General features: G+C 42.0%; 1 protein-coding gene across 4 annotated transcripts in view; it reads left to right on the forward strand.

Moving 5' to 3' along the window:
* Positions 1-1,685, forward strand: part of LOC118362396 (low density lipoprotein receptor adapter protein 1-B) — a 64,994-nt gene extending 63,309 nt beyond the window's left edge. For all 4 annotated transcript variants that reach the window (XM_035742688.2, XM_035742689.2, XM_035742691.2 and 1 more), the window contains one exon: positions 244-1,685. In XM_035742688.2, coding sequence (XP_035598581.1) covers positions 244-290 — 47 coding nt within the window. In that variant the 3' untranslated portion in view covers positions 291-1,685. The remainder of the gene's footprint in view (positions 1-243) is intronic.
* The last annotated feature ends 14,889 nt before the right edge of the window (positions 1,686-16,574 follow it).

Here is a 16,574-nt window from a genome sequence, read left to right on the forward strand (position 1 = left end):
AGGTCTGGATACTGTAACTCGAGACCAACACACTGTCTTTATAGTTGCTTACTCAAGTTTGAGACATTTTTGTATAGTATCTTTCCTATCATGTCAATACACACATTTGTCATTTAAATGCTTTTAAATGTTAAAGCTACCACGTCTGTTCATTTCAATGTATTGAGTTTTCACATCCCATCTGATATTTGGTATCTTTTCCTTTATGAATGTGATAAGTGAAATGTCTTTCTTCCCCTCCAGACTCGCTGAGTCTCGCAATAACCCCCAGGTCCTGGACATTGGGGTAAACCCTCAGGACTTCAACACTGAAGAGTGCCTGTCCCCAGCTAACTGGGACAAAACGGATGCAGACAACGCCGAAAAAGACTATATGTTAGGGTTCTAAGGGTGGAGCCACTGCGGAAGCAAGGCAACGAGGGGAGAGCGAAAGATGGAGAAGGAAAGCGATAGGGATGTGGGTGAAAGCAGTAGAGAGGCAGTGACTGTGAGATGTCTGTGAAAGAATAGCAGGCCTAGTGGAGTTTGTACATGATTCGCCCTGAAAGTCCACTCAGTCTTGCCATCTTGAGGGATGTGACTGTTAGCGTGTCTAACTGACCAACCGGGAGGGACCTACTGAGTAGAGCCTCCAGAACTAAGACCAAAGCAATACAACCATTTTGTTTTCATTTAATTTTAAACATCCAGTCATCTGGTGTTTGCTACATTCAATACCCCATTATTCAATTAGCCTCTGTCTCTACTGACTGGTAGGTTTTTAACTGTATGTTTGTGTGTATATACAGTATACATAATCTGACACAAACGGAGCTATAATTTATCACTTGTTGAGCATTTGATGAAGGTGCATTTAAGCGTTAGAAGCAGAAAATAATGTGTATATTTAAGGTCAACACATCCATGGTCAGTGTTTGAGTCTGGGTGGATGCCACAGTTATGTTGATTTTGTTAATATAAGTGGATGGAGGAGTAACTCACTCAGATAGGAAACTTACTGGTGATGTAGTCAAAGCCACCAGCTGGAGTGAACTTTGACCATGATGCCAAATATAAGAATAAAAAGTGAGGGTGACCATCACCTCTGCGCTCAATGGCTCTAATAATTGGGCAAACGGGCTTTAACAAAATGTACTTGCCGCAGGAGGCTGCTGAGGGGAGGATGGTGCATAATGGCTGGAATGGAGTGAATGGAACGGTATCAAACACATGGAAACGGTGTGTTTGACGTGTTTTCAATTCCATTTATTCCCTTCTAGCCATTACTATGAGCCTGTCCTCCCCGATTAAGGTTTCACCGGCCTCCTGTGTTACTTGCATACATAATATATGGGTTGTGTGTGTGTATAAAGAATCTTATTTTTATTCTATTGCAAAATCTATTTTTGCACTCTCCACTCATCCCTCTACAAAGCACATACTTTCATGTCATTGATTGTTATTATAATAACCATCTAGCTCTTACATGTACCACTGTAATATTGTCTAATCTGGTTTGTGCTCATTTTGATAGTTTACTTGACAGTTTGGAGATTTCATTTTGAAGATATCATATGAGGGTTTGAGTTGAGTTAAGTTCAAGTCTCTGTGTTAATATCACTGACATTTTTGATACAGTTTGAAATACATTTTTATAATTTCTGGTATTATGTTACCTCTGAATTTAATAAAATGTATGCATCAGTGTGAGGCTATTGTATTTTATTTATATACAGTCGGAAGTTTTCTTACACTTAGGTTGGAGTCATTAACTTGTTTTTCAACCACTCCACAAATTAAAAATAAATGTACTATAGTTTTGACAAGTCGGTTAGGACATCTACTTTGTGCATGACACAAGTAATTTTTCCAACAATTGTTTACAGACAGCTTAATTCACTGTGTCACAATTCCAGTGGGTCAGAAGTTAACATACACAAAGCTGACTGTGCCTTTAAACAGCTTGGAAAATTCCAGAAATTGATGTCATGGCTTTAGAAGCTTCTGATAGGCTAATTGACATCATTTGAGTCAATTGGAGGTGTACCTGTGGATGTATTTCAAGGCCTACCTTCTAACTCAGTGCCTCTGCTTGACATCATGGGGAAAATCAAAAGAAATCAGTCAAGACCTCAGAAGAAAAATTGTAGACCTCCACAAGTCTGGTTCATCCTTGGGAGCAATTTCCAAACACCTGAAGGTGCCACGTACATCTGCACGAACAATAGTACTCAAATATAAACACCATGGGACCACACAGCTGTCATAGCGCTCAGGAAGGAGGCGTGTTCGGTCTCCTAGAGATGAACATAATTTGATGTGAAAAGTGCAAATCAATCCCAGAACAACAGCCAAGGACCTTGTGAAGATTCCGGAGGAAGCAGGTACAAAAGTATATATATCCACAGTAAAACGAGTCCTATATTGACATAACCTGAAAGGCCGCTCAGCAAGGAAGAAGCCACTGCTCCAAAACCGCCATAAAAAAAAGCCGCTTTGCAACTGCACATGGGGACAAAGATCGTACTTTTTGGAGAAATGTCCTCTGGTTTAATGAAACAAAAATAGAACTGTTTGGCCGTAATGACCATCGTTATGTTTGGAGGGAAAAGGGGGATGCTTGCAAGCCGAAGAAGACCATCTCAACCGTGAAGCACGGGGTGGCAGCATCAAAATTATGTGGATAACTAAGCAAGTCTGTTAAGAACAAATTCTTATTTTCAATGATGGCCTAAGAGCAGTGGGTTAACTGCCTTGTTCAGAACAACAGATTTTTACCTTGTCAGCTCAGGGATTTGATCTTGCAACCTTTTGGGTCCTCTTCCACTCCTCCATGACGACATCACGGAGCTGGTGGATGTTAGAGAACTTGCACTCCTCCACCTTCCGTTTGAGGATGCCCCACATATGCTCAATAGGGTTTAGGTCTGGAGACATGCTTGGCCAGTCCATCACCTTTACCCTCAGCTTCTTTAGCAAGGCAGTGGTCATCTTAGAGGTGTGTTTGGGGTCGTTATCATGTTGGAATACTGCCCTGGGGCCCAGTCTCCGAAGGGAGGGGATCATGCTCTGCTTCAGTATGTCGCAGTACATGTTGGCATTCATGGTTCCCTCAATGAATTGTAGCTCCCCAGTGCCGGCAGCACTCATGCAGCCCCAGACCATGACACTCCCACCACCATGCTTGACTGTAGGCAAGACACACTTGTCTTTGTACTCCTCACCTGGTTGCCGCCACACACGCTTGACACCATCTGAACCAAATACGTTTATCTTGGTCTCATCAGACCACAGGACATGGTTCCAGTAATCCATGTCCTTAGTCTGCTTGTCTTCAGCAAACTGTTGGCGGGCTTTCTTGTGCATCATCTTTAGAAGAGGCTTCCTTCTGGGACGGCAGCCACGCAGACCAATTTGATGCAGTGTACGGCGTATGGTCTGAGCACTGACAGGCTGACCCTCCACACCTTCAACCTCTGCAGCAATGCTGGCAGCACTCTTACGTCTATTTCCCAAAGACAACCTCTGGATATGACGCTGAGCACGTGCACTCGACTTCTTTGGCCGGCCTGTTCTGAGTGGAACCTGTCCAGTTAAACCGCTGTATGGTCTGGGCCACCGTGCTGCAGCTCAGTTTCAGGGTCTTGGCAATCTTCTTATAGCTCAGGCCATGTTTATGTAGAGCAACAATTATTTTTTTCAGATCCTCAGAGAGTTCTTTGCCATGAGGTGCCATGTTGAACTTCCAGTGACCAGTCAGTATGAGGGAGTGTGAGAGCGATGACACCAAATTTAACACACCTGAGACCTTGTAACAAATCAAATCAAATCCAATTTTATTTGTCACATACACATGGTTAGCAGATGTTAATGCGAGTGTAGCGAAATGCTTGTGCTTCTAGTTCCGACAATGCAGTGATAACCAACAAGTAATCTAACTAACAATTCCAAAACTACTGTCTTATACACAGTGTAAGGGGATAAAGAATATGTACATAAGGATATATGAATGAGTGATGGTACAGAGCAGCATACAGTAGATGGTATCGAGTACAGTATATACATATGAGATGAGTATGTAGACAAAGTAAACAAAGTGGCATAGTTAAAGTGGCTAGTGATACATGTATTACATAAGGATGCAGTCGATGATGTAGAGTACAGTATATACGTATGCATATAAGATGAATAATATAGGGTAAGTAACATTATATAAGGTAGCATTGTTTAAAGTGGCTAGTGATATATTTACATCATTTCCCATCAATTCCCATTATTAAAGTGGCTGGAGTTTGGTCAGTGTCAATGACAGTGTGTTGGCAGCAGCCACTCAATGTTAGTGGTGGCTGTTTAACAGTCTGATGGCTTTGAGATAGAAGCTGTTTTTCAGTCTCTCGGTCCCAGCTTTGATGCACCTGTACTGACCTCGCCTTCTGGATAATAGCGGGGTGAACAGGCAGTGGTTCGAGTGGTTGATGTCCTTGATGATCTTTATGGCCTTCCTGTAACATCGGGTGGTGTAGGTGTCCTGGAGGGCAGGTAGTTTGCCCCCGGTGATGCGTTGTGCAGACCTCACTACCCTCTGGAGAGCCTTACGGTTGAGGGCGGAGCAGTTGCCGTACCAGGCGGTGATACAGCCCGCCAGGATGCTCTCGATTGTGCATCTGTAGAAGTTTGTGAGTGCTTTTGGTGACAAGCCGAATTTCTTCAGCCTCCTGAGGTTGAAGAGGCGCTGCTGCGCCTTCTTCGCGACGCTGTCAGTGTGAGTGGACCAATTCAGTTTGTCTGTGATGTGTATGCCGAGGAACTTAAAACTTGCTACCCTCTCCACTACTGTTCCATCGATGTGGATAGGGGGTGTTCCCTCTGCTGTTTCCTGAAGTCCACACTCATCTCCTTAGTTTTGTTGACGTTGAGTGTGAGGTTATTTTCCTGACACCACACTCCGAGGGCCCTCACCTCCTCCCTGTAGGCCGTCTCGTCGTTGTTGGTAATCAAGCCTACCACTGTTGTGTCGTCCGCAAACTTGATGATTGAGTTGGAGGCGTGCGTGGCCACGCAGTCGTGGGTGAACAGGGAGTACAGGAGAGGGCTCAGAACGCACCCTTGTGGGGCCCCCGTGTTGAGGATCAGCGGGGAGGAGATGTTGTTGCCTACCCTCACCACCTGGGGGCGGCCCGTCAGGAAGTCCAGTACCCAGTTGCACAGGGCGGGGTCGAGACCCAGGGTCTCGAGCTTGATGACGAGCTTGGAGGGTACTATGGTGTTGAATGCCGAGCTGTAGTCGATGAACAGCATTCTCACATAGGTATTCCTCTTGTCCAGGTGGGTTAGGGCAGTGTGCAGTGTGGTTGAGATTGCATCGTCTGTGGACCTATTTGGGCGGTAAGCAAATTGGAGTGGGTCTAGGGTGTCAGGTAGGGTGGAGGTGATATGGTCCTTGACTAGTCTCTCAAAGCACTTCATGGTGACGGAAATGAGTGCTACGGGGCGGTAGTCGTTTAGCTCAGTTACCTTAGCTTTCTTGGGAACAGGAACAATGGTGGCCCTCTTGAAGCATGTGGGAACAGCAGACTGGTATAGGGATTGATTGAATATGTCCGTAAACACACCGGCCAGCTGGTCTGCGCATGCTCTGAGGGCGCGGCTGGGGATGCACTAACGAGTCACGTGTCACCGGGGTGGGAAACTGGCTAAATGGGCCCAATTTGGACATTTTCGAATAGGGGTGTCCTCACTTTTGTTGCCAGCGGTTTAGACATTAATGGCTGTGTGTTGAGTTATTTTGAGGGGACAGCAAATTTACACTGTTATACAAGCTGTACACTCACTACTTTACATTGTAGCAAAGTGTCATTTCTTCAGTGTTTTCACATGAAAAGGTATACTCAAATATTTACAAAAAATGTGAGGGGTGTACTCACTTTTGTGATATACTGTATATATATATATATATATATATATATATATATATATATACACACACACGGTACCAGTCAAAAGTTTGGACATCTACTCATTCCAGTGTTTTTCTTTATTTGTACTATTTTCTACATTAGAAGAATAGTAATAGTGAAGACATCAAAACAAAAAATAACACATATGGAATCATGTAGTAACCAAAAAAGTGTTCAACAAATCAAATAATTGTATATTTGAGATTCTTCAAAGAATCCACTCTTTGCCTTGATGACAGCTTTGCACACTCTTGGCATTCTCTCAACCAGCTTCATGAGGTAGTCACCTGGAATGCATTTAAATTAACAGGTGTGCCTTGTTTAAAGTTAATTTGTGGAATTTCTTTCATGAAGGTCAGTCAATGCGGAAAAGTTTTAAAGTTCACTCGCAAAAACCACCAAGAGCTATGATAACTGGCTCTCATGAGGATCGCCACAGGAAAGGAATATCCAGAGTTACCTCTGCCTCAGAGGATAAGTTCATTAGAGTTACCAGCTTCAGATTACACCCCAAATAAATGTAACAGACACATCTCAACCTCAACTGTTTTAGAGGAGACTGCGTGAATCAGGCCTTCATGGTTGAATTGCTGCAAAGAAACCACTAAAGGACACCAATCATAAAAAGAGACTTGCTTGGGCCAAGAAACACGGGCAATGGACGTTAGACCACAGGAGATTTTTGTTTCCAACCGCCTCGTCTATGTGAGACGCAGAGTAGGTGAACGGATAATCTCCGCATGTGTGGTTCCCACCGTGAAACATGGAGGAGAAGGTGTGGGGGTCCATTGCTGGTGACAATGTCAGTGATTTATTTCAAATTCAAGGAAAACTTAACCAACATGGCTACCACAGCATTCTGCAGCGATAAGCCATCCCATCTGGTTTGCGCTTAGTGGGACTATCATTTGTTTTTCAACAGGACAATGACCCAACACACCTCCAGGCTGTGTAAGGGCAATTTGACCAAGAAGGAGAGTGATGGAGTGCTACATCAAAATACCTTGCCTCCACAATCACCCGACCTCAACTCAATTGAGATGGTTTGGGATGAGTTGGACCGCAGAGTGAAGGCAAAGCAGCCAATAGTGCTCAGCATATGTGGGTACTCCTTCAAGACTGTTGGAAAAGCATTCCAGGTGAAGCTGGTTGAGAGAATGCCAAGAGTGTTGAAAGCTGTCATCAAGTGGATACTTTGAAGAATTTCAAATGTAAAATATATTTTTGGTTACTACATGATTCTAAATGTGTTATTTTATAGTTTTGATGTCTTCACTACTATTTTACAATGTAGAAAATAGTAAAAATAAAGAAAAGCCCTTGAAGGAGTAGGTGTGTCCAAACTTTTGACTGGTCCTGTATATAATGCACACTGCTCTGCTCCGTCATCAAATAATAGCTATCTCTGTGGTTATTTTCAAGTAATTAATGCCATTGATATTAAACATTAATATAAATTCATGTTATATGAGGATAATAATGTTAGGTCTTGTTTGTTTAGGTCACTGTAGGCAGAGATGGGCAGTATTTCTGTTACATGTATTTAAAATGCATATTTCAATTACTTTTGAGGATTTACATTAGTAATTTGTATTTCAAAGGCCTGGAAAAATCACAATTTAATTTGTAACAAGATACTTCAGAGAATGGTATTTTGTATTTTCAAAATACTTTTTTTATAGTGGTTCACAATTTTGTGGCCCTCTATCACCCCAATGTTGCTCCACTGTAGTGTGAGGCCTTGAGAGGTGTTGGTAGTTGAAGCACATTGAATGCACTTCAAGACTGAGGATAATGCAGTGAATTTGCTCCAAAAGGTGGAATTGAAGTCAACTTTGAAAGTGAACACACTATGTTATTGCCACACTATCATTATACTTACTCTCATTCAGGAAGCGAATCCCCTGCCTCAACTTTATACCCTTTTGTGCCTCCACATGCACCTCTGATTATGTCACTCTCATGGAAACTAATTTCTGACACCAACACATTGAATTTTTGAGTAATATGTATTCACTAAATAGGGGCCACAAAGCTCTGAAGACTTACACTATGAACTGTGCCAATTATCTGTCATAGATGGTACCTTTTGTATTGTTTTTTGTATTTGTATTGTTCATGGCATTGTTGGTCATAGGGTCACATTGTTTGGCACCAGTATTTTATATTTGATTGGTCTTTTTGATATTTTGGATTTTGTAGCAAGACATATTTGAATGTATCTTTGCCTATTTCTGATTGTAGATCTTCGGGGATCTGGCTAAATCCATAATGTGAAGACGTCATATGAACTCACTGACCTCTAGTTTCATGCATGCAAATGTAAAATGAAGGTGCCAAGCTTTTGCCGTGCCATTGGTGGTTTATCCAAAATAGAAATGGCTTATGAACATAAGCTAAATTTGACACTTCACTCACACAGTCCAACAAGTTGTACAAACCCATGCAGGTCAGTGCTTATTTGTAATGGTAAATACTATAAATATGATATGGGGGAGGGAAGCAAATAAGTGCTAGCTAGCTAGCTAACAATAGCTAGTAACATCAGACGAGCCGTATAGAGGTCCTGGATGGCAGAAAGCTTGGCCCCGGTGATGTGCTGGTCCGTAAGCACTACCCTCTGTAGTGCCTTGTGGTCGAGCAGTTGCCATACCAGGCAGTGATGCAACCCATCATGATGCTCTCGATGATGCAGCTGTAAAACCGTTTGAGGATCTGAAGACCGTGTCCTGAGGGGGAATAGGTTTTGTCGTGCCCTCTTCACGACTGTCTTGGTGTGCTTCGACCATGTTAGTTTGTTGAGGATGTGGACACCAAGGAACCTGCTCCATTACAGCCCCGTCGATGAGAATGGGGGCGTGCTCGGTCCTCCTTTTCCCGTAGTCCACAACCATCACATTTGTCTTGATCACGTTGAGGGAGAGGTTCTTGTCCTTGCACCACAAGGTCAGGTCTCTGACCTACTCCCTATAGGCTTTCTCATCATTGTCGGTGATCAGGCCTACCACTGTTGTGTCATCGGCAAACTTAATGATGGTGTTGGAGTCGTGCCTGGCCGAGGTCCTGGAACCACCAAGCTCTAGGAAGAGTCTTGGTGGTTCCAAACTAATTCCATTTAAGAATGATAAAGGTCACTGTGTTCTTGGAGACCTTCAATATAATAATAATATATGCCATTTAGCAGACGCTTTTATCCAAAGCGATGTGTGCATACATTCTACGTATGGGTGGTCCCGGGGATCGAACCCACTACCCTGGCGTTACAAGCGCCATGCTCTACCAACTGAGCTACAGAAGGACCAATGCTGTAGACAGTTTTTGGTACCCTTACCTAGATCTGTGCATGTCACGCCCTGGTCGTAGTATTTTGTGTTTTTCTTCATGTATTTGGTCAGGCCAGGGTGTGACATGGGTTTTTGTATGTGGTGTGTAGATAGTGGGATTGTAGCTTAGTGGGGTGTTCTAGGTTAGTCTATGGCTGTCTGAAGTGGTTCTCAATATGTTTCCCAATCAGAAAACCGTGACAGTGCATTCGACACAATCTTGTCTCGGAGCTCTACAGATAATTCCTTCAACCTCATGGCTTGTTTTTTTTCTCTGACATGCACTGTCAACTGTGGGACCTTATATAGACATGTGTGTGCCTTACCAAATCATGTCCTATCAATTGAGGAAACAGGATGTGCTGAGCTCAATTTCAAGTCTCATAGCAAAGGGTCTGAATACTTATGTTTTTTTTTTTAAATGAATTTGCAAAGAATTCAAAACCTGTTTTCAATTTGTCATCTTGGGGTATTGTGTGTAGATTGAGGAAAAAAATGTATTTAATCCAGTTTAGAATAAGGCTGTAAAGTAATAAATGTGGAAAAAGGGAAGGGGTCGGTCTGAATACTTCCCGAATGCATTGTATATACAGCCTGAGACATTTGTGTGCGAACCTGTGTAAATGTTCCTTACAAGTCAGAGTGTTGAATAAAATTACATGCAAACTCTACCGGTTGCTGTACTGTTTGTCCTGCTCTAAATTTGAGACAAAAATATCCACAGGAAAGTATTGTTTACCAAACTTTTTAAAGAGCTGGTAGGTATATGGCTTGGTTCAGCACAGAGTAAAGCTAGTTTCATGTTAGATTTTCTTATTTCAATATTTAGAAAAATAACATAATGTGGATTGTTCTCCATCCTCCCGTGATTCTGGATCATTTTCATTGTCATGGCATGCTTGGTGTCATAGGCTTAGTAGGGAGAAACCATGAATAAAGTAGATGATAATTGTACTTTTGGCCACTTGAGACCACTCTGTGTATTCCAGAATGATAACTTGCAAAAGTGGTAGGGTTAGTCCTAGCAGCACTAACCAGTCACGCAATTCAGACATTCTGCAACTTGAAAATAGAGATTGTGAACAACAATGCCCCTAGAAGTCACAAGAGGCAATTGGATGGCTCCTGAATTGATGACAGGAACAAGACTCCTTACAAAAAGCCCTGTAGTCAGTTTCCTCAGACCTGGCTTGTGTTGTAGATGCATACAACCCCCTTCCAGATAAAGTCACTGTCTCCCCTGCTACTGACACCCAAGAAGTTCCATCTAGTGTGGAAAATACAGTGAAAGTTCAAGTTAAAGGTACCACACCAATCTGTATGTGTCAAACTTTGATCATGTCCAGAGTGGGCAAGAAGGAGAAGCAGGCACTAGACAGGGTGGTGTTGCGGCTCCAAGCAGCCCAGCATCTAATGACACTGAGGCCTGTTTTTGACCTTGACGTGGTTGACGTGTGCCTGAGCCACATTGACAGCGACAGGGGGATTTAATGAGGGCATTGAAGCCTTCGTCAAAAGCTGTAACAGCTTATACGACAAGGACAGTGTCCGTAACCCCAGTGACGGAGACAACCAGCAAACTAAGCATCTCTTGGCTCAGTCCAACACAGGGTAGGGAAATGATGAGTTGAGAGAGGGGGAGGATGAAAAGGAGACAAGGTGGTGGGAGAAGGAGAAAGAAAAAGAGGGAAAGGAAAAGATAAAACAACAGGAGGAAGAGGAGAGAGTAAGTGATGAGGGTTATTTCTCCAGGTCCTACCTATAAGCACTGAGGGCAGGGAAGGACGTGTCGCAAGCTGTGACGCCCCTGCAGCCCCACATCTCGTACAGCCCTTTGGTCAAGGGAAGGATTGCAGAGGCCGCAGGTGGCTGCGTCAGAGGAGGGGGAGCCACCGTATCCCCCAGGTTTTCCTGAGCCTAATGAGTGCCAGGCTGTGGTTTGCCAGCCGATCGACTCATTCACTCTGGAGGTTGTTTCTTATGGGTTATATGGGGCACCTCTAGTCCCAGTGGAGGGTGCAGATGAGGGCTTGGAGGTGGAGGAGGAAGGGGTGCTTCATTCATTCCATAGCCTCTCCAAGTCCAGGTAAGAGGTCCTTAAGCTGACCAGAGATGTGACAAATGGACAATTATGCTTAACGTTAAAACAGCCATTTTTAAATTGGTTTTCCGTTAAAACGATAGAAAATCATAGAATTCCACTTCAATTCACAATGCAGAACAATGATCCTATTACGTATATATGACCGCTAGGGCCGGGCAATAAAGTTATATCTACCGCAGTCGTATACCCTTGAACGTGTCTCTGAATGCCGCTTCTGAAGCAGGACTAACGTCCATTACTAGGCTACCAGAACTGTCAATCAAACAGGACGCACACCACTCTCTCTTAAAATAAAGTTCTTGAAAGTTTGTTAGTAGAAAGAAAATACCTCTTCTGCTAGGAATCGACTCCTAAGATGCAGTTTTTTGGAATGGAGGAGACTGATTAGTTGCCATACTTCCAAGAACACTTGCGTCTTTCATAGAGAGCTAGCGAGGGACTGAGAGAAGAGGAGGGGCACAGTATAGGCAGTTGACAACCAGGCCGAATCGTGCACTAGGCCTAACTATCCGCAATGGAATGCTGCATAGTATTTCCTTTAGGGATTTTTCTTAATGTTAAGGATTCCAATTTGGTTTAAATGTTCACAACCCTAAAACTGACACATTGTAATATGCAAATATTTTGTTTCTCTTAATGTAGCTGTGAGATATAACTAACAATATTTCATCATTAACAAACAAGTTTCCTGTATTTTGTGTCCATATGCACATTTATTTATTTGTTTTGCCTGTATCAACTGTTAAGATTTGGTTGTGACTGTATAGCTGTTGTGTGGATTTCTCTGTTCATATTGCTCTAAGACCTTCTGCCGTGTCCAGGTGAGGTCAGTACTGGTGGTTCCCAGCGTGCAACAGAGCAATAGCAGCATACCCTCAACGCCGCCTGAGCAGAAAGGATTCGAGACCAGGTCTGTGCAGGAATCATCTCCAGAGAAGAATCTTCAGGAGGGTACATTCAGGAGGGTACAGTCCTTGTGAAGTTCTCTATTTCCTCTAGAGGGAGCAATTTGATCATTTCTTACCTGACAAGTATTATTTCCAGAGACTGGTTTATTTCTCTGAAATTCTACTCTGAATGTAGACAGCCAGTCTGGTTATGTTCCCACTCAACCACTTCACAAATGCATCATTATTTAATCAATGCTTTCACATGACTAGAAGGGTGAAAGCATCAATATAGCATAAGTTGTCTGGTCATATCTGAGGTCTTATAAGGAAGCAGGATATACTCTATTTCTTGATTGTTGCCTTGCCTCTCATTCTCCTCTTGAAGTCTGTATTTATCCCCCCCCCCCCAAAAAAAACCCTTCCCTGTCCACACCCACACACACACAATCTTTGTAGCGTTTATCCATTTACCAAGTCCTTATCTTATGTTGTCGTGAATCCTCCGTGGTTGGCTGTAATGACCTGCAGGGTTGTGTATGAACTCCCAGTCTGGAGTGAGACTTAAAGATGCGTTATAAAGGTTTTGTATAACTTCAGGCAGTTATTCTGAAAGTAGGGCTCATAAGCCAACCACGGAGGATTGGTGTACAGCATCATCCATTTCATATGTTATGTCCTGCAAAAGAAATATCTTGCACTTTGTACATGTCACAAATTCCAATTCATACAATATGTAAAAAATGTGTAAGTACTTAAGATCCTGTTCAATCTCTTTAATTCATACCAGTATTAATAAACTTGAATCCTAACCTACCTAGGGATCTTAAAGCTGCTTTCAAATCTGTGCAGTGCTTAAGCCGTCGCCATATACATGCGCACATCAGTGGAGGCTGCTGAGGGGAGGACGGCTCATAATAATGGCTGGAACGGCGCAAATGGAATGGTATCAAACACATGTGTTTGATGTGTTTGATACCATTCCACGAATTCCGCTCCAGCCATTACCACAAGCCCTTCCTCCTCAGGTGGCGCACATGTAACAATAGGAAGGAAGCTCTCTTGGATTTCCATTCCTCAGCGAGCTATGACATCACATGGTTTTTGGACAGTTTCCCACGTGTTAGAGCAGACTTGTTTCAGATGTGATTTTTCTAGATTGATAATTTCCTTTTTTATCTCGAATACAATTATTGCATCCCTTTTTGATAATGGACATGAGCTTAATATAATATATAATCATAATAATAATAGTTTGATAAGTATTAGTATTATTAAGTAATGGTATATAAGCCACTTAGCATACGGTTTTATCCAAAGCCACTTATTCAAGCTTTTATGAATGACACTCATAATGACTCTCAAATGGAATGATAATTCCCAGGTTTTTCATGCCATTGATATTGTATATTCTTTCTTTCTGTCCTGCATCTTATTCTTGTTCATTTTATTTGAACTTGTTCAGCCTGTAATGTGTGTGTAGGTAGGTAGGTTAGGTTTGTCTCCAGGGGGGATGACCGAGCTGCTGAACCTGATGAACCATGTGGCTGACCAGGCACCAAGCCTCAACGGCAGGCAGAGGCAGGTCCCCCTCAGATCAGAACTACATGAACTCCCGGTCCCACAGATCTTCAAGAGAAGTCCGGTTCTGTAAATCCAAGCAACAAAGGATCTTTTATCTGAAATGTATTCATTTGCATCAAGATTTAATATGTTAATTGCTAAAGTGGCTTGCAGTCCAGAGATTTCAGTCATTGTTTGTTTTTCTTTTGTTTTCAGTAATATTAGAGTGTGATGATTGTCTTTTTTTGTTATAATTTAATTTAAAAATGTTCCTGTCAGCTTACCCTCCAGTATAGGATAACATTGACAACAACAAAAAGAAAATGACAAAACGTAAAAGCAGACTAATAGTCTAGTCATTTTGCCTGCACCTTAGTATGTTGCATATGTGGAGGGCTCTGGTCATCATTCCCTCATTTCATGGGTTCATTGCTGCACGTTGTTTATAACTTCATTCCTAGTCTTGATTAGCTTCTTGAATGCTTTGCGTATTTCCCTGTCTAAGTACTTATTTGTGCAGTTTTAATTTCTTACCCAATACATTTTGTGTTCATACTGTTGACGTTTTTTTAGTACTTCTGATTAACCCTGGTTCAGCTAGAACAGTTTGAAGAGACAATCACTTTTTTGATCCATGGCATTTCTGGTGTGATATGATATGTACATGTCCAGACATGCTCTTCACTTGCTGACTCAGATGGTCTGTCATTTGTTTATTAGCATTAGTCAGAATTTAGTCAGAATTTAATGTAATTTTGTCTTGAGGCCATGTTATGATTCATTTTCATGAGTCTCTAGCCTTTCTAGGATTTTTACATGACAGTTTTCATATCATGCCTTTTTTCTACTGGTTCAGTGACCTTTGATACCTCTTATCTGACTCCTTCCAAGGCATTTTAATGACACTCCTGTTAGTGTTCCTCAAAAACTTACACAGATGCACCATCGAGAGCATCCTTATTGCTTGCATCACCGCCTGGTATGGCCACTGTAAGACGCTACAGAGGGTAATGCGTATGCGTGCCACCCAGGACCTGCAGTTTAAACTAGGTGGTGTCAGAGGAAGGCCCCAAACATTTTCAAACACTCCAGTCACCCAATTCCACTGCATTTTTTATTGTTCCCTCTAATCAGGGACTGATTTAGACCTGTAACACCAGGTGGGTGAAATTATTTATCAGGTAGAACAGAAAACGAGCAGGCTCTGGACCTCATAGGATAAGAGTTGAGTACCCCTGATCTAGCCTATTCTGTGCTGCGATGCGATGCAGATAGGAATTGGCCCTGTATTGATGCTCGTGTTGGAGAGACAGCTGTAAACACAATCTAGTGTGGGAATTAAGTGAGATAAAAGCCCATTTGTAGGGTTCTGTTATGTTCGGGTATTGATTTCTGTGACATTGTGAATCTCTGCACGTTTCTAGCACTGGTTGCTAACTCTACAACAACAGCAGTTGCCTGAAACCCTGTTGTAAATTATAAATGTCTATCCCAGTCAGAATACCATATGTAAGTGCAGTCAGTGACTGAGGAGATGTGGCTCACTGGTGCTAATGTCTAGGAAGGGAGGAAGGGGGGGGGCTCTCTAATTTCTTTACTTGTTATTTTTTGGTTCTTATAATCATAACATTGCTATTCTAAATCTCTGATTTACATGTATTGCCTGTGATTGAAGTACCTATATGTGGATATGAATACTAAACTTGAGTTCATCCCTCTCAATTACATGGTTGGAATTGTGGAAGAAAATCATTTGATGTACAGTAGTATTTGACCTCAAAAACTAATGTGAGAAAATGAGAAAAACTAACATACTTTATTTGAAAATGTTAAATCATTTTTATTTGATTAACCATCCAGAAGTAACCTAAGCATTAACCATATTCCTCATTATAGAAATGGTGTAACCATGTGCATAATAGTTGAACCATGCTAGCCCTCACTAAGCAATTACTTGTTTATTTTATACATGGAATATAAACATGATGACATTGATAAAGCTTTTAATATTTTCTTAACCAGCTTCTTTGCAAGTACCAAAGTAAAAGTAAAGAGTCCCACACCCTAAAATCATTGCTTTTCATTTAAAGTTTCTTTTGGCTCTGCAAAATGTACAACTTAGAATAACATCTCTTTGCATTTGCCTGATATTATCATTGGACTAAACCTCACGAAACAAGTCCCATCCCCTGGTTTTTGTCCTATTTTTCAGCATATAAAATGTGTCGGTTAACACCACAAGATCGAAGTGGAACGTTAAGTTCTTACAGTCTTAAAAAAAGCTACCTATCCCCCCAGAAGCCCCAGCTGGGCCCTAACCTTGATCTGAATACTGGATGAAAATGTCACCAAGTCATATCAGAAACCTCTGACAGCCAAGTTATTTTAAAGAGTCTGTATCTCCCAAGGGACTTTGATCCAAAGAAACCAGTTCATATATGGCAAGGTTGCAGAGAACTGTTGGCCATATAAATAATATTATATTTTTATGCTGTTGGCCTCCTTGCATGGATGATTGATCAATCCCACTGTATATATACTATGACATCAGGATGTGTTGGCTTACAGAGAAAGTCAAGCAGATAATCCATCAACGCAGAACTGAAACCGCATGGTTGGACCGCAACTTGGCAACATAACAAAAATGTAATATGCTTTACAGTACATTAGCCCTAAATGTGTGAATATTATTGAAACAGGAATGCCATTATGATTTTATTTACATTGGCAACATAGAGCAAACGGTGTGCCATAGTGAAAA

The sequence above is a fragment of the Oncorhynchus keta genome, chromosome 29 (genome assembly GCF_023373465.1).
Source record: "Oncorhynchus keta strain PuntledgeMale-10-30-2019 chromosome 29, Oket_V2, whole genome shotgun sequence".
NCBI lineage: Eukaryota > Metazoa > Chordata > Actinopteri > Salmoniformes > Salmonidae > Oncorhynchus > Oncorhynchus keta.